The sequence below is a fragment of the Orcinus orca genome, chromosome 8, assembly GCF_937001465.1.
Source record: "Orcinus orca chromosome 8, mOrcOrc1.1, whole genome shotgun sequence".
In the NCBI taxonomy this organism is placed as follows: Eukaryota; Metazoa; Chordata; class Mammalia; order Artiodactyla; family Delphinidae; genus Orcinus; species Orcinus orca.
The window spans coordinates 53,730,674-53,757,281 of record NC_064566.1 but is presented as its reverse complement, the minus strand read 5'-3'; the positions used below and the strand labels follow the sequence as shown (position 1 = coordinate 53,757,281).

The window sequence follows — 26,608 nt, the reverse complement described above, 5'->3', positions numbered from 1 at the left end:
GGCCAGGCCCCGCCTCCGCCTCCGCCTCGCCACGCCCGAGCAGGCGCGCTTCCTTGCGCGTGCCCGCCTACGGAGAAGTCGGCGGAAAGGAGGGGACGGGGAGGAAGGCTGAGGGAAGAGAGGGCACCCACGGGCGCCAGGGTGCATTGTGGGAAGGAGGCGGCAGCGTCCCGGGCGGGCGGGAGGTGCACCAGCGGCGGCGGCGGCGGTAAATCCTCCCGGCCGCTCACAGCACTGTCGAGCCGCATCCCCAGCCCGGCCTCGGACCGCGGCGCCCCTCCTGCCCCTCGCGGCTTCTCTCCCGCCCGCCCCTCCCCCCGGCGCGCCGGCCCTAACGAGCCGGCCGGCCGGCCTGGCTCCCCTCCCCGGCCCCGACGGGCGGGCGGGCTGCCCTGAGGAGGCGGGGAGGGGAGGGCTGGGCCGGCCGGCGGGCAGACAACGATGCCGAACTTCTGCGCGGCCCCCAACTGCACGCGGAAGAGCACGCAGTCGGACCTGGCCTTTTTCAGGTTCCCGCGGGATCCAGCCAGGTGAGCGGTGGGCGCGGAGCTGGCAGCCCGGGCCCTCCTCCGCGATGCGCGCTGCCAACCGCCGACCCCGGGCAGGCTCCGGGGCTAAGAGGGGCTGGGGGGGCACAGTTGTCGACCCCAGTCCGGCTCCGAGGTGGGGAGCGGGCCTCTAGCCGTGGGCGGGGTGGCGCTCTAGGGCCTTGGAGCACGTGCGCCCGCGGGGGCTCGGCGCGTAGGGCTCCACCCGAAATTAGAGGCAACTGGGGCGGCGAGGGCGGGGTAAGGTGGGTTCTCGCCCTGATGAGCTCGTGTGACCTCGGACAAGTCTCTGTCCTCCCTGGGCTTTAGTTTCCCCAGCTGTCAAAAGAGGGACTTGGATTCTATGGTTGTGGTCACCGGGGCCCTTCTACCCCCGGGACAGTGTTTCTTTTTGGAGTCCGGCCACCTTTGATCTCAAGTCAGGTCACAACTACTTCCTCCTTCGGACTTGTTCATGGTTCATATTCTGGCTCTGACCGTTACTCATTATCTCACTTGGTTAATGTGGGGATAACGGGGGGTGGGGCGGGGGCGGGGTACGCAAGAGGGCATGGGAGTTGGTATTGAAACCTCTTCTCTGAGGTAACCCACACGCTCTGACTTGTATTTAGAGAGTGGTAGAGTAGGGACTGTGTTTGAAAGGCTGAGGATTTTTTCCTTGGCATCCCTTGTTGATTCATTCATTTCAGATCAACACCTACTGTGTGCTAGGGCACTAACATTAGAGGTACTGGAAATTCACAGTGAACGAGGTAGCGGTGCTGCCTGCAGAAAGCTTACAGTCCATTAAGGAGGCAGATATGTAAGCAAGCGATTATAATATAGCATGCTGTTTATTAGTTCTACAAATATCTATCGAAGGCCTACTAGGTACTAGGCATTATTCTGAGCACTGGGAGGGTACAGATAAATAAATCGAAGTCCCTGCTGTCATGGAGTTTACGTTCTAGTGGGGTGAAATAAGTAAATATACCTTGTGTCAGACGGTGATAAATACTATGGAGAAAAAGCAAGTGTTTGATGGGAGATAGGGTAGGGGAATAGGAGTAGCAGGGGAGGCACGATTGCTATTTTAAATCGGATTATCAGAGAAGGCTTCACTAAGAGGGTGTATTTGAGCAAAGACCAGAAGTAGGTTAGGGGGTCAGCCATGGAGGTATCTAGGGGAAGAGCATTTCAGTCTCTGGAAACAGTAAATGCATAGGCAGGGCATGCTTGTTAGAGGTCAACCAGAAGTCTGGTTGGACTGCTGAAGCTGGTTTAAGGAAGGAGGGAGAGGAAAAGATGAGACCAGAAAAATGTGTGTGTGTATGTGGTAGGGGCAAATTGTGTAGGCCATTGTAGGCGGTGGAAAGCACTATGGCATTTATACTGAGTGAAATAGGAAGTCGTGGAAGGGTTTAGAGGGGAGAGACGTATACTTTAAACAGGATCACTGGGTACTTGTTAAATACATTGTAGGGAGGCAGAGGTGGGAGCAGAAAGGCCAGTTAAAGGCAATTGCGATAATCCAGGTTAATAGAGGAGGAGGTGGTAAGTAGTTGCATTTGAGATATATTTTGGAAGGTGAAACCAACAGGATTTGTTAATGGTGTAGATGTAGGTTGTAAGAGAAAAACTGAAGTCAAGAATGACTCTAAGATTTTTAATCTGAGCCTTTATTGAGCTATGGAAGACAGGGAGGAGAAGGTTTGGTGGAGGAATATTAAAAGTTTGGTTTAGGACGTGAAGTTTGAGAGGCCTGATAGACATTCAAGAATAGATGTCTTCATACTATATACATCAGTGAACTCAAAATGGTCCATATTTAGATCAATGATCTAAATATTTAAGAGCTAAAACCATAAAAAGATATACAAGTCAGGAATTTAGAGACTTCCAGACTGGAGATTGTAAATATGGGTGTTCTCAATTTATAGAGGGTATTTAAAACCGTGGAACCAGGTAAATAAAGCAGAGTAGGTATGAGGATTGAGCCCTGGGGTGTTCCTAGTGTTTAAAATTCCGGGAGATGAGGAGGAACTAGCTCAAGAGAGTGAGGAAAAGCTGTTGGGTTCTGTGGGAGCAGAGAAGAGGAGCATCTTAATCTGCCTGAGCCTCACTCCATTCAGCATTATCTTCCTTTGAGACAAATTGGGAGTATATTTCACTTGCGTAATGAGGACACCACTAGTCAATTCTGGACCACAGGTTGTTCATGTTCATAGGTAGTGGATACTCTTTTCATTATACTTCTTAGTCAGGGAGTATGTCCTTTAGGGGCTTACAGTCTCAGATTTGGAAGGAGTTTTTAGATCTAGTGCAGTATCCTTTGAAGTGTCAGAATTCCCTCAAGAATAGTGGCTTTTAAACCTTTTTTGGGTCTCTGTCCCCTTTGGGAATCTAATGTAAGGACCGTTGAGAGAAGACATCGACACAATTTCATGTCAAATTTTTTATGGACCCTTTAGGGATCCTGCGCATTTCTGACAGGTGAGCCTTTGCTAAAACACTCCCAGTACCAGTTTCTCTGCTTTGTGAGGGGATACTTGAGGATTCTGGACAGCATTGGCTATTGTTTCTTCCTTTTATTGAGTGGAAATGTGCCTCCCTATAATTTATGTTTGGGAGGTCCTAGTTTTGTTCTTAGGGTGACAATGAACAAAGCCGTTCCCTGTTTTATTTTATTTTTAAATTTTATTATTTTATTTAATTTATTTTTGGCCTTGCCGTGCGGCATGCGGGATCTTAGTTCCCCAACTAGGGATCAAACCCGTGCCCCCTAGAGTGGAAGTGTGGAGTTTTAACCACTGGACCGCCAAGGAGGTCCCTGGTGCCCTTTTTATGTAAGAGCCCCTTGAGTATTTCAAGACCAAATTATGAACTTTTCTTAATTTTTTTAAGAAAACATCTTTATTGGGCTTCCCTGGTGGCACAGTGGTTAAGAATACGCCTGCCAATGCAGGCGACACGGGTTGGAGCCCTGGTCAGGGAAGATCCCACATGCCGCGGAGCAACTAATCCCGTGCGCCACAACTACTGAGCCTGTGCTATAGATCCCGTGAGCCACAACTACTGAAGCCCACGCCTAGAGCCTGTGCTCCGCAACAAGAGAAGCCACCACAATGAGAAGCCCGTGCACCGCAACGAAGAGTAGCCCCCACTCTGCGACTAGAGAAAGCCCGTGCCCAGCAATGAAGACCCAATGCAGCCTAAAATAAATAAATAAAATAAGTAAATTTATTTAAAAAAAATCTTTATTGAGATATTCACATACCGTACAATTCACCCACTTAAAGTGTGCAATTCAGTGGCTTTTGGTATGTTACATTATTAATTTTTAAATTTTTTGATAAAAATATACTGTTGTCCGTTGGTATCTGCAGGGGACTAATTCCAGGACCCCCACCACCACCGCGGATACCAAAATCCATGGATGCTCAAGTCCCTTATATAAAATGGCAGTAGTGGGCTTCCCTGGTGGCGCAGTGGTTGAGAGTCCGACTGCCGATGCAGGGGACACGGGTTCGTGCCCCGGTCCGGGAAGATCCCACGTGCCGCGGAGCGGCTGGGCCCGCGTACCACAAAAAAAAAAAAAAAAAAATGGCAGTAGTATAACATAAAATTTGCCATTTTAACCATTTTTTTAAAACTATTTTTGAGTGTATAATTCAGTGGCATTAGTTACATTCACTGTGTTCTGCAATCATCACCACTTTATTTCCACAGCTTTTTCATTACCCTGAGCAAAAACTCTAACCATTAAGCAATAACTCCTCATATCCCAGTCAACTTTTCAGTCTCCATGAATTTGTCTGTTTTAGGTACTTTCTACTCATACTGTGAGTGGAATCATACAATAATAGTCCTTTTGTGTCTGGCTTATTTTACTTAACAGTGTATTAAAGGTCTTAACTTTTTTCTGAACCAAAGGTCAATACTATAGGATTTCAAATTCTACTGAATTTGACAGTTTTTTCCCACTGTGCCCAGAGTTAATTATAATAAAGGAGTACATAGTTTCCAGAGTTGTTTATTGAATTAATAACAGTATTCTTAGGGTTAGTGATTATAACTAGTTTTTTTTTTCTGTAAATGGGTTGTAGGGAGGATTGATAAAAGGTGATATTGCCACCCTACCTATTATTCAAAAGTTAACTCACATTGTTAACTAACAATAAAGATAAGTATATTTAATGCTATTAAATAGTACATTTCCCATTCATATTTATAAATGCCTTGCACACTTTTAGAAACATCTATTTAGAGGTAACTTAAAATTCAAGAGTGTAGGGCTTCCCTGGTGGCGCAGTGGTTGGGAGTCCGCCTGCCGATGCAGGGGACACGGGTTCGTGCCCCGGTCCGAGAGGATCCCACATGCCGCGGAGCGGCTGGGCCCATGAGCCATGGCCGCCGAGCCTGCGCATCCGGAGCCTGTGCTCCACAACGGGAGAGGTCACAACAGCGAGAGGCCCGCGTACCGCAAAAAAAAAAAAAAAAATTCAAGAGTGTAATCAATAAACGGCACTATGTGGAATTTCATACTCTAATATCTCATTGGTTTAGAAAAAGTGGCATTAATGTACTTTTTAAAAAATATAAAATAATAGAATCAACTCACCTTAGGGCAGTGGCAGGGAGATAGATTACCTAAAGTTAAAGTTTAAAAAGAAAAACGCCTGAATCATGATTGCCCCAGGATGGCTTGACTAATGCCCAAGCTTGGCAGGAACCTGGGGGCAGGTTACAGTGGAACTCATCCCCAGACCAGGTAAAGGTAGAGCTAATGAATTGCTCTTATTATTAGAGAGAGTTGGGCAGTTAAAGGGCTCTCCTTCCTCCTCAGGCAGTTAGTACTGACTCATCCCTGAGCTAGTGAGGTCTTCCAAGTTTCTTTGGTAATTTAATCAAAGTTAATTGAGAGTTGATGTGCTCTAAGATGTAAAATGTAAAACGGTGGTTTCCCAGGCACTTGTGAGGGTCTCCAAGACCCTTTCAAGGAGTCTACAAGGTAAAAACTACTTCATAATAACACTGATATTATTTGCTTTTTTCATGCTCATTCTCTCAGGAGTGCACAGTGGAGTTTTTTAGGGGCTACGTAACATTGTGAAATCACTGCTCAGATAAATTACATTTTGTGTTCTATAAAATTTTCTAACTGTGATTATTCAGATGCAGGTGTTTGGTAGATATTTTCTTGGAAATGAACAAAAATAAGCCTGCCACTTCAAGGAAAGCAACTGACAGCCAAGCATTCAAGGAAAAATTAGAATTTTGGAAAATTTATATTCATCACTTTGAGCTTGACAGCTCTCTAATATTTAGACTTTTCTGATGCGATCAGTGGTGATATTGATAAATGTGACTTTTAATATATTGTATAGTGAAATGTGTTACCATTCCGATGGTCTGCCTAACTCAAACTGATAAATTCATGATTTTACAAAGACATGCATGGATAAAAGTTCTATTCAAAGTGCAAGTTAGACTAATGGATTTTAATGAAACTGTGAAAAGGCTCATTGGTCTGGTTTCAGATTCCACATTGCAGCTAATCTTTAAGAAACCACCACTTGTGGACTTCCAGTGTCCTATCAAAGAACATCCACAACTAAATGGGAAACAGAGGAATATTGTAATAACCTTTGAAACTACATGGCATTGAGGAGTCATTGTCTTTGGTTGAAGTCAACCAGAATAACATTTGGCAGCAGATTAAATACAAAAGCAGATGTGAGAATCTAGGTATCTTCTGTTAAGTTAGACATTAAAGAGATTTGCAAAGATGGTGAACAGTGCCATTCTTTTCACTAAATGTTTTTTGTTTTGGAAAAATAGTTATTTTATTAAAATGTTTTCTATGTTAACATGTAATGGGATTGCTATTTTTAATGAATTAATAAATATTTTTTAAAATTCTAAGTTTTAGTTTCTATAATTATGAACATTGTTAGGTAAAATGCACATAAACAAAAGTTCTTTAGATAGTTAATAATTTAAGAGGTAAAGGGGTCCTGAGATTACGAAGTTTGAGAATCACTTCTGTAAGGTACAGTCTTAAAGTACTTTCATACGCTCTCATTTAATCCTCCAAACAATGCTGTGAGTTGTAATAATAACAATAATACTTAGAGAATACTTTATTCTGTGTGCCAGGTACTATTCTATGTGTTTTATGTACACTATTTCAATTAACCCTTGCAATAAATTTTGAGATAGTTTGAAACAGGAGGGAAGGGGGCAGGGCACAACCTTTAAAAGAATGACATAGCCATAGGACATGACAAAAACTTATTAGAACCAGCTAGCCATAGGACATGACAAAAACTGGTTAGAACCAACTAGATCCAAGATGGCGGAAGATTCAACTTCCAGTAGACCTTGAGCCTCATTATATGCTCATTGTAATATATTAGCTAAATGACACACCCACCAGCGCCATGACAGTTCTGAGGCCAACCATAAAAGGCCCGAAAGTGGGAGGTGGCCTAATTTCTGGAAATTCCCGCCCCCTCCCCGCCCCCCCCAAATAGTTGGAATAATCCTCCCACTTATTAGCCTATGAAATTACCCAGCCCATAAAAACTAACGATGCCATATTTTGAGGTTCTGTTGCCTTCTGAGATGGCCCACACTCTGTCTATGGAGTGTGTTTCCCAAGGCCTCTCGCCTTCTGAGATGGCCCACACTGTAGAGTGTGTTTCTCTCTAAATAAATCCCATTCTTTTTAAAAATTTATTTAGTTATTTATTTTTGGCTGCATTGGGTCTTTTGTTGTTGCACACAGGCTTTTCTCTAGTTGCGGCGAGCAGGGGCTACTCTTTGTTGCAGTGCGTGGGCTTCTCATTGCAGTGGCTTCTCTTGTTGTGGAGCACAGGCTCTAGGCACCCGGGCTTCAGTAGTTGTGGCTTGCAGGGCTGTAAAGCACAGGCTCAGTAGTTGTGTTGCACGGGCTTAGTTGCTCCGCAGCTTGTGGGATCTTCCTGGACCAGGGCTCGAACCCGTGTCCCCTGCATTGGCAGGCGGGTTCTTAACCACTGCACCACCATGGAAGTCCAGTAAATCTACTTCTTACCTATCACATCATCTTCACATTCTTTTGCGAGGAGGCAAGAACCTTAAATTCACTGGGAACACTTTCAGATGAGCAAAGCAGACACAGAGAGGTTAGCTAACTTATTCAAGGTCCTACAGGAATATCTAAAACCCAAATGTAGGATAAAGTATGTAGTATTATCCAAACTTACTTGACCGTGAAACCTTCTTTTTTTTTTTTTTATTGGAACAGTTCTTTGACTAGTGTTCCTTGGAATATGGTTTGGAAATTCTGCATAAGTTGAAGACAATTGAAGGAAAATATTACAAACAAAACTTAAAAAGGAGTGGTCAATGATGGTTGAATAGTACTGAAAGAGTGAAAGTGAGGATAGAAAGTGACCATTGGATTTGGCAGGATGAAATTCATAACTTTTAGCTGTCCTGGGTAGCCATGATGAAATCTTGCACCGTCCCACTCTGTCCTGCCCAGAATGTGAATCATCCCTTCGTCCAGCACATCCACACTGTATACACTACCCACCCGTTAGTATTGGAAAAACATAGTATATATAGGGTTTGGTACTATACGTGGTTTCAGGCGTCCCCTGAGGGTCTTGGAATATATCCCCACGGATAAGGGGGAGACTACTGTACAGAGAGGTAGAGGAGTTTTACCTATCTGGGTGTGTGTGGGGGGGTACATACTCTTCAAATCTGAAAAGTTTTCCTCAATAAGTGACGTTTGAGCTAAGATCTGACGGCTGATGTTTGCAAAGGCTTTGGAAAGGAAGTGAAAAGCAATGAAGAGGATTCTAGGTTGAATAAACAGCATGGGGAACAGCTCTAGGATAAAAGGGATCACAGTGCATTCATGAAACTGAAGTAAGGCATGTGAGGGGGCAGAGTGCAAGGGTGGGTGGCGATATGAAGAGGGAAAGGTCGACAAGATCTAGATTGTACAGAATCTTACGAGACGTGAGGTTCTTTATCCTAAGGGTAACGGGAAGTCACTAAAGGATCTTAAGCAGGGAAAGATATTCTCAAATTGGCTTTTTAAAAGCATTTTACACTTGGAGAAGGGGTGAGAGAAAGGGAAGACTAGTTTGGAAGTAGATGGATTTGGGGAGTCATTACACTCTGCCAAGGGAAAAAAAAAAGTCTACAGAATCTGGAGTACAGGGCACAGAACAGCGACAAGGAGAGCTAGGACAGGGAAGACATTGGTTAAAAAAAATAATTGAGAGATAACTGTAAGTGTGTGTATACATCTTAACACATACACAAATACATGTATGAAAAAAACCCCCAAGATCTAGCCACAAGTCTCATAACTACTACTAAAACAAAACAAAACAAAACAAATACATGTATGCATGTAAAAAAGGCTTGTGGTTATATGTAATTTTTATAACTTATTGATGTAAAACATATATATACAGAAGATCACAAATCATAAGTGTATGGCTTGTTAGATTTTCAGAGTAACATGTCCATGAAACTTTTACCCAGATTTAAAAAAAATGGAATGTTACTAACATCCCAAACTTCCTCTCCCCTGTGGCCCTACTCTCCCCCATAGTAGATGCTGTTTGACTTCACACACATTAGATTAGTTGGTTATTGAGGAGAAGGGGAAGAGTGATGGGGAGCTGTTTTATTGGTGTATGACATACATAGGAAAAAGTGCAAAAATGGTAGTCTAGAACTTGATGAATTTTTACAAAATGAATATACCCAGGTTACATTCGAGATATAGAACATTACGAGCACCTCAGAAGCCTCCTTTGTGCCCACTCCTAGTCATTACCTCTCCCCAAATGTATCCACTGTTCTCACTATCATTACCGTTTTGGGGGTCTCCAAGCCACCCCCATATCCAGAGATTTACCAGGACTCATGGAACTCAGTGTTTAATTGTACTCACAGCTAAGATTTATTACAGCAATGTAATAAGAACACACATCTGGATCATGAGCGGAAAAAGACACAGGTAGAGTATGGAAGGATCCATGTGTAGGCTTCCTTATGCTCTCTCCCTCCCTTGAGGGGCCACTCAGATCCCACTTGCCCCACCAATGAAATGCAACATGTGTGCCATGTTTCTGCCCAGAGAAGCCCGTTAGAGACCCAGTGCCCAAAGTTTTTATTGAGGTCTGGTCATTTAGACACACTCTGCTTAGCATATGCTAAAATTCCAGACTCCCAGAAGGAAGGCAGGTGCTCATTAAAGGTCATACTGTTTGCACAGTCTAGGCGCCATAAGTCACCTTATCAGTTAGAAGAAGTTTTATGTCAGTGTAGGAAACTGTTTACCAGCCAAGTTCCCAGACATCAGCCAAAAGACCAGCCTTAAAAACAAGCCTTTCTGAGGATAGCAGTCTCAGGCCTGCTGTGTTAACTCTTTTTCTGCACAATCACCATAGATGAGTTTTGCCTACTCTTGAACTTAATATGAAAGGAATCACATAGTATGTACTCCTGGCTTATTGTGCTCAACATTATGTTTGTGAGATCTAGCTAGTTCATTCATTCCCATTGCCATAGTAGTCTATATATAATAGTATACCACAGTTTATCCTTTCCACCCTTGATGGGCCAAGTTGTTTCACCTTCTCATCAACATTTGGTATTATTTCTTTTATATCATAGTCATTCATATGAGTATGTAGTAATATTTACAGTTTTAATTAGTATTTTCCTCATGACTAATGAGATTGAGCTTTTGAAAAAATTGTTTATTATTTTTTTTAAATTTATTTATTTATATCTTATTTTTGGCTGTGTTGGGTCTTCATTGCTGCATGAGGACTTTCTTTAGTTGCGGTGAGCAGGGGCTTCTCATTGTGGTGGCTTCTCTTGTTGCGGAGCATGGGCTCTAGGCACACGGGCTTCAGTAGTTGTGGCACGTGGGTTCAGTAGTTGTGGCTCGCACGCTCTAGAGCGCAGACTCAGTAGTTGTGGCGCATGGGCTTAGTTGCTTCGCAGCATGTGGGATCTTCCCTGACCAGGGCTTGAATCCGTGTCTCCTGCATTGGCAGGTGGATTCTTAACCACCGCTCCACCAGGGAAGTCCTATTATTATTTTTTTTTACTGAGCATTTTTTTCATGTGTATTGGCCAGCTCTTTATTGTTAATTGCCTGTTCAAGTCTCTTGCCCATTTTTATATTGGGTTGTCTGATTTATTTGTAGGAGTTCTTCATATATATTTTGGATATGAATTCGTTGTTGGATTTGTGTATTGCAGATACCTTCTTCCATTTTGTGGGTTGCCGTTTCACTCTTAAGTGACTTCTTTTAATGAAGAAAAGTTATTAACTCTAAAGTAGCCTGATGTATTCATCTTTTCCTCTAGAGTTTATGTTTTCTGTTGCCTTTTTAAGAGATCTTTGTGCCAAGGTGATGAAGATGGTCTACTGTGTTATCTTTTAGGAACTTTGTTTTACCTTTTATATTTAGATCTACAATTCACTTGGAATTTATTTTTTTGTATATGGTGTAACAATACAGGTCAAGATTCATTGTTTTTCATATGGATATCCCATTCAGCACTATTGAAAAAATTTGACTTCACTGCTGTGCAGTGTTACCTTTGTCTTAAGCATCCACAGCTCTTGATTTTGTTCCATTGTTTTATCCTTGTGCCAATACCAACCACACTGTCTTAATAACCTTTATAATAAGTCTTACTGTCTGGTAGTATAAGTCTTTCAACTTTTTTTCCCCAAGATTGTCTTGACTATGCTTGGTCCTTTGAATTTCTGTGTAAAGTTTTAGAATGATCTTTGTCATTTCTCTCTGTATCTCTCTCTGTCTCTCTCTCTCTGACTCTCACACACACGCACACACACACACACACACACACACACACACACACACACACAGAGACATGCCCAAAAGAACTTGTTGTGATTGTATTAAATCAGTAAATCATTTGGAGGAGAATTGATATCTTTTTTTTTTTTTCTTGCTGCTTTGGGTCTTCATTGCTGCACACGGGCTTTCTGTAGTTGCGTCAAGTGGGGGCTACTCTTCGTTGTGGTGCGCGGGCTTCTCATTGGGTGGCTTCTCTTGTGAAGCATGGGCTCTAGGCCTGCGGGCTTCAGTAGTTGCAGCACGAGGGCTCAGTAGTTGCGGCACATGGGCTCTAGAGCGCAGGCTCAGTAGTTGTGGTGCACGGGCTTAGTTGCTCCACAGCATGTGGGATCTTCCTGGACCAGGGATCGAACCCATGTCCCCTGCAGTGGCAGGTGGATTCTTAACCACTGCGCCACGAGGGAAGTCCAGTATCTTTAGGATTCAGTGTACCAATCCATGAACTTGTATATCCCTCCATTTATTTAAGCTATTTAAAAAATTTTTTTCTGTTAGAGGTCTTACACATCTTTCACTAGGTTTATTTCTAGGTATTTGATATGGAACATGTAGGTGTAGTTAATTGGCCTCTCTGCTCAACCTTTCTCTTTTTTTAAAATATCTTTATTGGAGTATAATTGCTTTACAATGGTGTGTTAGTTTCTGCTTTATAACAAAGTGATGCTCAACCTTTCTTGATTGAATCTGAGTGTTCTTTTTACCAGAAAGCTACTTCAACTTAGTTCAGAAATAATACAGACAGTAGTGTTCTGTGTAGAAGGTCTTCAGAGATTTAAGTATTAAAAAACAAACTTAACTCTAGCAATATGGCAAATTATTTTATGGTAAGAGTTTTTATACCAAATAATTTAGATGTTGAAACATGAAATATTTATAATCATATTGTACAGCTGTGTAAAACTATGATTAAAATATGGACATCTTAGTCATCATTACTGTGTATAGTATTACTTCTTGGTCAAATGAGATGCTGAACAATTTAGGTGTGGTTTTATTTTAGGTTAGGTAATCGACATTTCACCATGGTTTTACATATTGAGAGTGGAGCAAATTAAGTGTCAGAGTGTTGTGTGTGTTTAGGGGTAAATTTGTAATGTTAAGACATAAGAAAATATACTATGATGTAATTATAAAATAAATATGTTTTCAAGTTTGTGACACTATATATTCATGGTGGACTTTTATTCTTAGAAGCTTGAAGAATGAAGGAAAGATCTAGTTGTAACCTTTAACAAATTACTTAACATTTCTGTGCCTTCGTTTCTTCATCTGCACAAGGGGGATAATAATAATAGTACTCCCTTTGTTTTTGTTTCTTTTTTTTTAATCAACTTATATTCAATTTTGTTTTCCTGAAATTTCTACCAGTAGAGCCTATTTTTGCCTTTTTAGGTACATAGAACATTTCTATCCCCTTTGGAAATAATTTAGAATAGTGTCTGGCTCTTAATAAGTGCTTAATAAGCATTGTGATGATGATGATGATGATGAAGAAAAAGAAGAAGAAGCATGATGATGAAGAAAAAGAAGAAGAAGCATGATGATGAAAAAGAAGAAGAAGCATGATGATGAAGAAGAAGATGATGATGATGTTTTTTTGCAGATATTTAAGCACCAAGAGGACGTGGACTTTGTCTCATTCACTATCTTTAACATTGTCTGTGTACTAGATTGTGTAGACACAATCCATGCATTCATGGAGCTTGCAATCTAGTTTGTACATCATTGTAGATAATCATGTTTATAATAAAGCAGATGAATACAGCCATCATGCTTCCATAATCAACTAGTTATTTATAGAACATCTACTTACTAATTTTCTACAATGACCGTGTCTTTTCATATGCTTGTTTAAGTTGAAATCCTGAGGGGAATGTTAAGCCATTGGCCTCATGGTTGCGCAGTTTTTTGCTTGTATTGCTGATGATTGAGTCCTCTCTGATGCTAGGATGTCCTGGGAGTTGAAAGATTCAGGTTTAGGTTCTAGTTTTGCTGCTGATTTTGTACATGACTCTGAGTGAGTTACTTCTTAACCTTGTCTTTAATTGAACGTACTAAATGATTTCTGAGGTTTCTTCCAGCTCTCGTTTTGTTATTAATCAGCTTCTCCAAATTATGTTATGTTCTTTGGTTATAGGGGAGCAGGAATCCATTGTCCATAATAGATATTTACCTTAAAATTGAATGCTGAAATTTAAGTGTTGAGCTCATATTCCATTATTGTATTTTGGTTTTACTTTTATAGATGCCAGAAGTGGGTGGAGAACTGTAGGAGAGCAGACTTAGAAGATAAAACACCTGATCAACTAAATAAACATTATCGATTGTGTGCCAAACACTTTGAGACTTCTATGATCTGTAGAACTGTAAGTAACCAGAGGGCTTGTTTTTTTTGTTTCGTATCCTCTCACTTACTATTTGGTTGGAATGTAAAGCTTTATATATTAATGTTGGAGAGTATCCTTACAGCCTGCCACTTTTTTTTTTTAAGATGAAGACAAATTTGGAGCTTAATAGTATCTATTTTGTTCTTAAAAACCTGTTTTTATTTTCTAAACCCTTCTGTTTCTGATGCCCCATTCCTACTCACCAGAGGTAGCCACTTTTAAACTTTTGTAGCCTTCAGAAAATTTTAGATGAGTATAAATGTGTATATTTAAAGTAAAGTTGGCATTTTTATTTGGATCAGCTTCTCTAGAGCTTTTTTATGAGTGAAATCTTCATCAAGGAATAGAGCTCTTTGTTTTCAAAGTTTTGTATGTACTGTTAGAACCAACCCTTAATTTTTATTTGCTGGACACAACAGGAAGCAAATCATGCAATTAATGTGAAAAAACGTTTCCATCAGTAATTTGCAATTTCATATCAAAACCTGACTCTCTCAGCCTTGCTACTGTTAACTGTGATTTTTGGCCAAGTCACTTCCCCTCTCTGAGCCCCAATTTCTAATGAAGAAATTAGATCAGATAATTCTTGAGGTCTAAGACTTTTAACCCTCTGTGATTCTGTTATTGCTACGATTCATAAAAGGCACAAATAGGACAGATTTGATTGAAATGAAGCAGACTTGAAACACTTAACTAGTTAGGAAGACAGTTTTGTTAAACAAATAATATATTCTTGTTTAGGTATTAAAACATGTATCATCTCAGTTATTGGGATAGACATAAACTTGATTTGAAGGTACACTATATATTGTTATGCAGCAATTTATTTTGATATTTTTTTCAGATACATTTTGCAGAGGCATCAGAAAACTAAAGAATGATTGGGTTATTTTATTTCTCAAAATTAATTGAAGCAGATACTTGTGAAGTCATTGGGAGGTGAGCCAATTCCGGTTCAACAGTTTAATCACAAATATTTGAGGGATATTTTTGCCTTGCTTTGTTAAGAGGGTAATAATGATCAAAATAAGAGATTTCATATGTTTAAAAGGCAAACTTTATGTTCTTGACATTAAGTAAAAATATCCCAAATTATTTTAAATACACAAGCCGTATGCATTTTTACATTTTTATTTTATTAATAAATATGGTCTCTTAATTAGTTAATTCCAATAAGACTAATGTGAGAAATATAAAATATAGTTCACTCATATTCTTGCTTATAGTTAGAGGATAGAACAGAACTATTTTCACTTTTTAAATTTCCACATAATTCTTTAATCTTGGATCAATTAATGCAAATGTGAGATATTTTCTTTCTACACATGTAGAAGATATTGCTGTTAAATCTGGATTATCTAATACTTATACCCAGATGTTTTAAGAGTTTTGACTTCATTAGTTTGGCATTTAAGATCTCCTCAGTAAACATTTGTGGCTAGTTCAACGAGAGCCAGATATTATCTTTGTTGCTAGAGTAAGATCATTACTTTATGCTCAAACCTTAAATCAGCTTAATAAAGATTAAATCTTGATACTGAATAAAAATTATCATGCACACGAATTGAATATAACCCTTATTGGCATGTGTACTTATAAATAGATGTAAAAAATTGCATGTTTTTTATTCATATATTGTTTTCTGGTCTATAATATCTTTCCTTGTAGCAAATTAATTTTATTTGAATTTTTAAAGTCTTTACAATGTTTTATCCCTCCTCTATTTAATTGGTAAAATATCAAGAATTTACTGTGTATGTGGATATCTTTGCTTTTTGAGATGTTTGCTAAGTAGGAAAGATGAGACACTTGGGGTATAGTATAGTTTTTGTTCCCTTCACTGATTGTGTCCAAAATCAATCCCTGATTCAAACTCCGTAGTAGACTCAGGATATTGGCCCAACACTAGAAGCTGAACATCCTTAAGAAATAGATTTTCTTCTTTGTGTTTTCTATGAGGCTTGGGATTGAACTAGAAAACATTGACTGTAAATAGAAATTCTTCCCAAATGTGTTTAACAACTCTTCAGATGAAACCTAAGATAGTGTGTTCCCTTTAATTATATATTTTTCCATCATATTTTCCTAACCTTTCCTTGGGTGCAAAAACATAGGAATTGTTATTTTTGTTTGGCATATACTTTGAATACGCTTTATTAGTCATCTTTTTTTTTTTTTTTGTATTTTTTTTTTGCTGTACACGGGCCTCTCACTGTTGTGGCCTCTCCCGTTGTGGAGCACAGGCTCCGGACGCACAGGCTCATCGGCCGTGGCTCACGAGCCCAGCCGCTCCGCGGCACGTGGGATCCTCCCGGACCGGGGCACGAACCCGTGTCCCCTGCATCGGCAGGCGGACTCTCAACCACTGCGCCACCAGGGAAGCCCTATTAGTCATCTTTGAGACAATCACTGCTCCTACAAAAGCTTTTTAAACTGAAGTGTATTTTGTTTTTATCAGTGCAAATTTGGGAATAAATTTCAGTGCAAATTTGGGAAGAAATTAAAGGCACTGTTTCTTTGGACTAGCTAGGGAAATGTAGTAGCAGTTATTCATCTGTTACTCTACCTCTTAATAAACTTCTTGTCCCTACCTGACCTCCTCTGGTCTGGCTGTGGAAGACTGTCACCATCTAAGTATGCATCTAACTTCTAGCCAGGTTGGATTAGGTTAAGAGGAATTAAGATAGAGAATGGTCATCCTTCAATGATAAGAACATTAGAATTAGAAGGGAATTTAGAAGTACCTAGTTCAGTGTTTGCAGAAGTGTGATTATGTATATCACTTGTGGTATATGAGTGATTTCAGGTGGCACATGAACCAATTTTTATTTTAGAAGTTTTGTAATATGTGTTAAAAGTATAACTAGCTCATCAAATCATTATTGTATAGTTTTTATTGCTTAAGATAATGTTAACTAAAAAAGTGAGTGGATTATGAAAAAGTATAGATGGTTGTGTAACTGAAATGGCAAACATTATGATCATTAGTATGTGAATAACTTCATTTTGGGAAATACTGATCTAATTCAGTACCTGAGTTTTATTAAGAAGAGGAAACTGAGTCTAGAAAGGGAAAGAATTTAGTCAGGGTCTGAGAGTGAGTCACTGGTAGGATTTGGACTAGCCCCTAAGTCTCCTGTGTCCTAGTCCAATATTATTTCATGGTGCCTTGATGCTTCTCAGTAATAGTAGCAAAGGTGGAGTGAACAGCAGGTAAAGGAGGGAAGAATTATTATAAAACATACAGGCGGATAGATTATTTGAGAAACTTTTGTGCCTGCTGTGTTTTGTGGGCTCATAGAAGAACAGAAAAGTAGCTGGGAGATTGAATCAGAAAAATATATGTAAAGTGCAAATACATTTTATTTTTTATGCCTACCATCAATTCAGTTCCTTCATTTATAGTAGAAAGATTGCCAGAAGGGCAAATGCAAAAAGAGTTAGAAATAATGAGTGGATCTGGACTGACATCATCCATTCTACAAGTCTCTACACTTTAGAATTAGAGTTGAAGGAGTACTGGGGAAATCATTAACACTAGAATTTTATTTATGTGTGATACATTCTTAAGGACAGTCTCTGAATTAACACATTTTTCTTTTTCAGAGCCCTTATAGGACAGTTCTTCGAGATAATGCAATACCAACAATATTTGATCTTACCAGCCATTTGAATAATCCACACAGTAGACACAGAAAACGAATAAAAGAATTGGTATGTCAGTGTGCTTCCAGATTTCCTATCCTCTATAATATTATGAAATCAAATATAGATGCATTCATGTAAAAATGGGACCAAGTTACTATCTACTCCAGAGGTAGCATTATGGGAAATTAATGCTATGGTTATTGTTGAAGTAGTGTGGACATAAGATGATTAGTTTGTTTTAGTATTTACGTTGGAAAATCTTCTTCAAATTTAGCCAATTGATACTCGTTGACTTGAGCCAAAGTATGCTGTTAATTACAGGCTCCTAACTCATTCTCTTCCAGGGAAGAAGAAAAAAAAAAAACCCACCTTTTCTTTTGTAGTAAAGAAAATGGGGCTGAGGTATATATCCAGAATTAAGCACAAAGGGATAAGTGAAAGTTAAGACATGGGTAGTTTTACTAGAAATAAGGGTTCTATCACTATTAAGTACTGACAGGGTTTACAAAAAGCTTTTAAATATCTGTATGTGGCATCTTTTTGCATGTTTTTACAAACCTTTGATAACCTTGAAACCTGTCTGTTTTTTGTTGACCTCAAATGAACAGAATTAAATTACTCAGACTCCTCAGACCATTGCTTTCTGTCATCATTGCCACCAGGAAGTCCCTTGTTTGTTTATTTTCTTTCCTTCTTCCATTATTACCATTTCCTTTCCTCCCCTCCCTTTTGTATCCATGCTAGTGCACTTAATATGTCATTTCAGTCCACCGACTATGCGCTTTTTTAATATAACTGTCCAATTTTCCTCATTTTCTTCTCTGTTTACCTTTCATATTTAGATCTGTGATCCATTTAAATTTGTATGTGTGGTGTCCAGTAGAGACCTAATTTTATTTTTCTCTTAATAGAGATCAAGTTTTCCCAACATGGTCTGTTAATCCGTCTGGTGTAAGGTGCCACCTCTGTCGTATACCAAGTTTACATATATGCAAGGCTGTTTCTGGGAACTCTGTTATGTTCCACTGGAAGATTTGTTTGTTTACAGCTATACCACACTTTTTAAAATTACCATCGCTTTATATTATATCTTATTTTCAAAAAGGATGATTTCTTAATTCTTCTTTTTCAAAATTGTCTTAGCTATTTGTAGACCTTTATTTGTCCATGTGAATTTGAGAATCCTTTTGTCATGTTCTAGAAATTCTGTTGAGATTTTCATTATAAGTACTTTGAATTAATATTTTTACAATGTTAATTAGTCTTATCCATAAACTGAAAAAAAAAAACCCAATAGAATAGCTATCAAGTAGTAGCAATCATTGACAAAACTACTGGTTCTTTGAAAAGACTATTAAAACACTTTCAGGAGTGCAAAAAGTAAAAAATTTGAAAAAAATTCAGGGTTTTTGTTGCAGTTCTTTTTTTTTTTTTTGCGGTACTTGGGCCTCTCACTGTTGTGGCCTCTCCCGTTGCGGAGCACAGGCTCTAGATGCGCAGGCTCAGCAGCCATGGCTCATGGGGCCCAGCCGCTCCGCGGCATGTGGGATCCTCCTGGACCGGGGCATGAACCCATGTCCCCTGCATCGGCAGGTGGACCCTCAACCACTGTGCCACCAGGGAAGCCCTGTTGCAGTTCTTTAGAAGAGAACGTGTACATCCTTCCTTAGATTAATTTTTTTTAATTTAATTTAATTTTTATACAGCAGGTTCTTATTAGTTATCTGTTTTATACATAGTAGTGTATATATGTCAATCCCAATCTCCCAATTACCTTAGATTAATTACTTCCTAAATACCTTATGGTTTTTGTTGATATAGATAATGTATTTCTGGTTGAGAGATTGTTTCCACCAATTTTGAAGATCCCTTTTTATTAATTCTAATAGTCTACTGAGTTTTCTATGTAGTTGATTGTATCATCTACAAATAAGGACAAATTTGCCTCTTCTTTCAGTTCTTCCAATTTTAATTTTTTCTGTAGCCTGTCTTATTGTTTAGTCAAGATCACCTCTAGTACTGTATTGAGTAGTCCCAGTAATGTCACTGCTGGTACACTTGCCTTATTCCATTAAGTATGATAGTTTTGTTGGTATTGTTAGATAATTTTTATCAAGTTAAAGAAATTCCCTTCATTTCCTTCTAGTCCTCACATTCACAGCTTTTATCATAACTTGTTGAACTTATCAATACTTTCATTGCATCTGTTGAGTTCTCATTTTTTTTGTTCTTTAATGCTGTGAATAACATTGATGGATTTTCTGTTGTTGAACCATCTTTGCATTCCTATGATGAACCCTAATTGATTGCAGTATATCTCCCTTCATTTTCATACACTGTTTGATTCAGTTGGTCAGTATTTTATCTACGGTTTTGCATTTATAAGTGTTGGCCTATAATTTCTTTTCATGTATTCCTTTTATCCAGTTATGATATCAAGGTTCTGTTAGCCTCATAAAATAATTTAGATAGCTTTTCTTTTTTCCCTCTCCTAATTTTTCCAGAAAAACTTGTATAAGGTAGCTATTGTCTGCTCTTGAAAGTTAGGTTGAACTTTGGTAAAACCATTAGCGCTTTGGGTGGATGAGGGAATATTTTGATTACCATTTCTGTTTGTTTATTAGTAGTTTCTCTTTCTTCTTGTGTTCTATATGTTTCCAAAAGTTTATGAACTTCATCTAGGATTTTAGGACGCTTGCCTTTCTCTGCTCCTAAAATTACTTTAGTAGTCTTTTCGAAGAAACGGTAGTGAGTTTTATCACTGATTGCCTTACTTATGAGCTGTTTTATTGGTTTCTTCTTGATTTGAAGGATTTGCTTTTTGGCTCTTTTTTAGCTTCTTGAATGTTTAACTCATTTATGTATATTCAAAGCTATAAATGTCTAAATATATTTTAGCTATATCCTACAATTTTAGACATGTAGTGCTTTTATTGTTCATCTGTGAGTATTTTGTAATTTCCCCTATTTCTTTAGTATAAGATTATTTTTGTTCTTAGTTTCTAGACATGGGTTTATTTTTTAAAACTTTTTTCCCCCAAATGTTGTTAACTGATGCATAGAGGGTATGTATAGTCTATGTGATATTCTTTCTAGTTTTTTTGCATCCATCATTGGTATTGAAGTCTGATGCCAGCCTGATTCTTGTTCCTTTTTAGGTGATTGCGTTTTTCTCCTTCACAGCCTTCAGCATTTTTCTTTATATTTGATATTTCAAATTTCACTAAACTGTATCTAGATGGGAGGTTTTTTTCTTATCCAGATGTACATCTTAAAGTTCTGAGAAATCTTCAGTTTTTATTTCTTCATGCATTTCTTCTCCTCTATTTATTTGTTTTTTTCTGGGATTTCTTATAGTTGAATGCTGACACTACACAACAGTCTTCCACCTCAGCTTTTTTCTTAGTCATATGAACCAGGGGTGAAGAGCTCAACGACTTCCCATCCTGTAGCTACCATTTCCCTGCTCTGCCCCTCAAGGAACCTCAGATATCTTACAGCAGGCACACTCTTCCAGATATGCCATCCTTGTGACTCCACAGCCCATAGGATAAGGAGGGAATGTTCCAGATTGGCTAACCTGCTGACATTCTTGTTATCAATATCATGTCCCGTGCTACCCAGCAGGCACCTTGACGTCTCCAGCTGTCACTGGTACTGCTGCTTTCATGCCCCACAATAGTAATGGAATGGGTTATGATCTAAGAATTCTAGTGGGTTAGAGGGAGAGAAAAGGACATAATTGAAAAGTTCTTCCTCAGTCTAACCCTGTATATGTCACTTGGCTCTCTATGCTATATGTATCCATTTCTCTTCCATATTGACACTGTCACTTTCTGCTTCCTAGAGGTTTCTCATAGCTTTTGTATTAGGTTCTGGGATCCAGCAACTCCCTTTTACATGGCAATCCCAGGGGTTAGATTGGGCGGGGGGCATGGTTTATGGCCCCTTGGATTTGACCTCAAATGCCATCATATACTTTCATGCCTTTTATTAATATTAGCCAATACACACTTGTAACCCCCAATTATGATGATATAGGTATAAAAGTAAGTTAAATGATGTATTCTTTACCCTCTAGTATTTTATTATAAACTTGGAGTCATTAACAAATTATTGTTCCAGTTTTCCTGTCATCTGTCTGTTTGAAGAATGTATTCTTTATGAAGAATTCATGCTCTTAAAAGAGCTAAATTTGGGACTTCCCTGTTGGTCCAGTGGTTAAGACCCCGCGCTTCCACTGCAGGGGGCACGGGTTTGATCCCTGGTTAGGGAACTAAGATCCCGCATGCCAAAAAAAAAAAAAAAGAATTAAATTTGACTCATAATATACTTTTTACTTGTGAGTCTGTGATGATAATACTAGAGTTCAGTTTTCTCAAAGATATTTTTTTCTTGTCATTTAGAGTGAAGATGAAATCAGGACACTGAAACAGAAAAAAAGTAAGTGATAGTGTTAATGACTCAACTTCTGAATGCCTTTTTAAAAGGCCTTGACCTGGTAAGGACAAATAAATATGTTTTATGTCCAAAAACCTGCTGTGAGAATGATGTAAGAGTGTGATAGGCATTGTCCTGTGGTCTGAATTGTCTGTGAGATAAAGTCTTAGTTTGTCTTTATTGAGTGCCACTATGGCATGCACTTGGCCTTCTCTCTCTCCACTAGGTGCTCCCAGTGTGGTAAGGATGGCAGGCACACAGGCAGAGTGTCCTAGTGTAGGGAAAGAAAGGAGCAGAATCTCTGTCCACCCAATGTGTAGTGCATACTAAGTTCTTGGTAAATATTTAAGGAATAAATGCTGTTGAGACACTTGGGCTTACAGAGAGTAGGAGTCACAATAGCTGTTCTCCAGGTACTGATGCCTGAGCTGTGTCACTAAAGAATGAGGACTGGAAGGTTTTTCTGTTCTTGTCAGTTATTACTATTACTCTTCCTTTCCTATCTCCTCCTCCTACTACTATTATTATTAACATAACTTTTTTTATTGAGTGCTTACTGTGTGCCAAGTCATTATTATAAGTGCTTTACTTATATTAATTCATGTAATTCTCATAGTAGCCCTGAGGAAAGTACTATTATTTTCCCCCTTTATAGATGATGAGACATGGACTCAGGCAAAGAAAGGAGGGAAAGATAGTCTGTGCAGTGCCTTGAAACAGGATGCCAGATTTGGGAAACTACACACATTTTGTTGTTGGAGTGTCTAATAAGCCGTGATGGTTAAAAAATAAACCTAAAGGGACCACAGGGGTCAGGACTTTCAGGGTTGTGTGTATGACTATGGTCAGGAGCCTTATTAACCTCAGGGCCGCAGTTTTCCCATCCAAATATGAAGAGATTAGGCTAAGATTTCTAATATTCTAATATAGCCCTAAAAATTGCATGAATATGCTTTATATTGTATTGTCTCATCTCCCATATAAAAGCGTAGATTAATGGTTTGATAGAAACAATGTCAGCAGGTACCTTGGAGCTAGAGAAGCTTGGATTTGAATTTCACCTCCATCTGTGACCTTGGACAATTATTTATTGTCCTCATTTGTCAAATGGGGTTGATACCACGTGCCTGTACAGGGAGCAGTGTGCTACGTATAAAATGCCAACGCAGTGCCTCAGTACATATTAGTTCTCTTCCCCTTCCTTTTTGTGAGGACGTGGACTATCTTTTATTACTCTGTATATATGATGTGCCTTATTAAGTTTATAAGAAATTGTTCCTCTCATGATAGCATTGACATACAGGATTAAAATATATCCATTCACGGTGTTTGTCTCCTCCACTAGAGTGTATCTTAACCTGTGTATCCTAGTCTGTGGTCCAGTAGGTACCCAATGAGTGTTGAATGAATGAATTTGTGGGTTTTAAATATTTAACCAATCAAAAATGTAATTTTTTTTGTTTGTATGATTCCTTATGAGCCTGTTTATAAAATTAATTCTTTGTTTTCCAGTTGATGAAACTTCTGAACAGGAACCAAAACATAAGGAAATAAACAACAGCAATGCTCAGAACCCCAGTGCAGAAGAAGGGGGTGAAGAGCAGGATGAAGACATTTTACCTTTAACCCTTGAAGAGAAGGAAAACAAAGAATACTTAAAATCTTTATTTGAAATTTTGATTCTTATGGGAAAACAGAACATACCTCTGGATGGACATGAAGCTGATGAAATCCCAGAAGGTCTCTTTACTCCTGATAACTTTCAAGCACTGCTGGAGTGCCGGATCAATTCTGGTGAAGAGGTTCTGAGAAAGCGCTTTGAGACAACAGCAGTTAACACATTGTTCTGTTCAAAAACACAGCAGAAACAGATGCTAGAGATCTGTGAGAGCTGCATTCGGGAAGAAACCCTCAGGGAAGTGAGAGACTCTCACTTCTTTTCCATCGTCACTGACGACGTGGTGGACATAGCAGGGGAAGAGCACCTGCCTGTGTTGGTGAGGTTTGTTGACGAAGCTCACAACCTGAGAGAGGAATTTGTGGGCTTCCTGCCTTATGAAGCTGATGCAGAAATTTTGGCTGTGAAATTTCACACTACGATAACTGAGAAGTGGGGATTAAACATGGAGTACTGTCGTGGCCAGGCTTACATTGTGTCCAGTGGATTTTCTTCCAAAATGAAAGTTGTTGCTTCTAGACTTTTAGAGAAATATCCCCAAGCTATCTACACACTCTGCTCTTCCTGTGCCTTAAATATGTGGTTGGCAAAATCAGTGCCTGTTATGGGAGTATCTGTCGCGTTAGGAACAATTGAGGAAGTTTGTTCTTTTTTCCATCGATCACCACAACTGCTTTTAGAACTTGACAATGTAATTTCTGTCCTATTTCAGAACAATGAAGAAAGGGGCAAAGAACTGAAGGAAATTTGCCATTCTCAGTGGACAGGCAGGCATGATGCTTTTGAAATCTTAGTGGACCTCCTACAAGCACTTGTTTTATGTTTAGATGGTATAAATAGTGACACAAATGTTAGATGGAATAACTGTATAGCTGGCCGAGCATTTGTACTCTGTAGTGCAGTAACAGATTTTGATTTCATCGTTACCATTGTTGTTCTTAAAAATGTTCTATCTTTTACAAGAGCCTTCGGGAAAAATCTTCAGGGGCAAACTTCTGATGTCTTCTTTGCAGCCAGTAGTTTGACTGCAGTGCTGCATTCACTAAATGAAGTGATGGAAAATATCGAAGTTTATCATGAATTTTGGTTTGAGGAAGCCACAAATTTGGCAGCCAAACTTGATATTCAGATGAAACTCCCAGGGAAATTTCGCAGAGCTCAGCACAGTAACCTGGAATCTCAGCTAACCTCTGAGAGTTACTATAAAGAAACTCTAAGTGTTCCAACAGTGGAACACATTATTCAGGAACTGAAAGATATATTCTCAGAACAACACCTCAAAGCTCTTAAATGCTTATCTCTCGTACCCTCAGTCATGGGACAGCTTAAATTCAATACATCAGAGGAGCATCACGCTGACATGTACAGAAGTGATTTACCTAATCCTGACACACTCTCTGCTGAGCTGCATTGTTGGAGAATCAAGTGGAAACACAGAGGGAAAGATATAGAACTTCCATCCACTATTTATGAAGCCCTTCATCTGCCAGACATCAAGTTTTTTCCTAATGTTTATGCATTGCTGAAGGTCCTGTGTATTCTTCCTGTGATGAAGGTTGAGAATGAACGCTATGAAAATGGACGAAAGCGTCTCAAAGCATACCTGAGGAACACTTTGACAGACCAAAGGTCAAGTAACTTGGCTTTGCTTAACATAAATTTTGATATAAAACACGATTTGGATTTAATGGTGGATACATATATCAAACTCTATACAAGTAAGTCAGAACTTCCTACAGATAATTCAGAAACCATTGAAAATACCTAAGAGACTTTTAACATAGGCTTTCTCTTATATTTGATATTTGAAAAAATCTGTAAGAAATTTGAAAATATCTTACAGAAAAGTTGTAAGGTGTACGTAGGCCACTTAATCACTGAATATCTTGACCTGTAGGCCTCCCTTTGAGTACATTAGTCATTGATAATCTGCCTGTTTAAATGGCCCGTTTGAAGGCCCATGCTTTGGAGACCTAACTGTTCTTCCAGAAGATAGCATTGAAAGTACCATGTTACACTCTGTGTGATCTCTGCTAATGGCACTTTGAAATTGTATTAGTTAAGTCATTTTAGATACAACATTTGTCACTGTGGATCCAGTTGTCAGGTACTTAGGTATCATTTCTTTGAAGAAATAAATTTTGAGGAGGTATGGGAGATAGGAATACATTTTATAAAACATTACAGTGAAGCTCATGACTGACCTTTGAATAGTAGGAGTTTTAAGTATGCTGTTAAAAATCTGTAAGGGACCGTTAAAATGATCAGACTGTAAGAGAAACGTGTGAGCTCACCAAACAGGGATTTCAGTGTAGATTTTGCCTTTATCAAATGAAGTTGAAGGAACAAGTTATAGTTAAAGTTTGAATGGAAGAGCCTGCCATTGTTGTTCCACATCTGATTGTTGCTGTTTACATTCCTTTATTGAGCCTACATCTTCATAAGCTTTTTGACAGGTATATGTTGAACACTTCTGTTTCATGGTCAAGACAGGATCAGAGACCATGGATACTGACAACCGGTTTGTCTGTTTTCTTCTGTCTTTTTCCGTGACTGTATCTACTGCCTCATCTTGATTTACAAGCAAAACCTAGAAAACCTACAAAAATAAGTGTTTTGTGGTTTATCTAGGAATAATATAGAAAATATTGCTGTTATTTTTGGTGAAGAAAATCAATTTTGTATAGTTTATTTCAACCTAAATAAAATGTGAATTTTGTTTAAAGTTCAGGTACATTGTTTTTGATGGGGACAAAACAGATTCTTGTGGTAAATTCTCTTTTCAAAAATATTTCTCACCTTCACAATTGAAGATCAGGTCTTTTTTTTTTTCTTTTGGTGTATGGTTTACTACTTGGGGGAATAAAAAAAAGCCATTTTAATTGTGAAATTATTAAATGTAAGATTTATCTAACGTTTTAAGTATTATATGCTGTATGACCCCTGATATAAATTGTTAGTGTTTGCGTAATTGTTGCTGGCTAAAATGTAAATGAATGAATATTGCAAAGA

At 38.9% G+C, this 26,608-nt stretch overlaps 1 protein-coding gene across 1 annotated transcript; it reads left to right on the top strand.

Annotated features, from left to right (window-relative positions):
* Positions 1-129: 129 nt before the first annotated feature.
* On the top strand, positions 130-26,608 carry THAP12 (THAP domain containing 12). The gene is made up of 5 exons (XM_004279814.3): positions 130-530; positions 13,689-13,809; positions 17,437-17,544; positions 21,885-21,921; positions 23,431-26,608. Exons 1-5 carry the CDS (start codon positions 442-444, stop codon positions 25,362-25,364), a joined length of 2,289 nt encoding a protein of 762 aa, XP_004279862.1. The 5' UTR covers positions 130-441; the 3' UTR covers positions 25,365-26,608.

Coding starts and splice junctions, on each gene's coding strand:
- THAP12 (XM_004279814.3), top strand. CDS start 442: ATGCCGAACTTCTGCGCGGCCCCCAACTGCACGCGGAAGAGCACGCAG. Junction 17,545..21,884: donor GAAAACGAATAAAAGAATTG/GTATGTCAGTGT, acceptor CTTGTCATTTAG/AGTGAAGATGAAATCAGGAC. Junction 21,922..23,430: donor GACACTGAAACAGAAAAAAA/GTAAGTGATAGT, acceptor TTTGTTTTCCAG/TTGATGAAACTTCTGAACAG.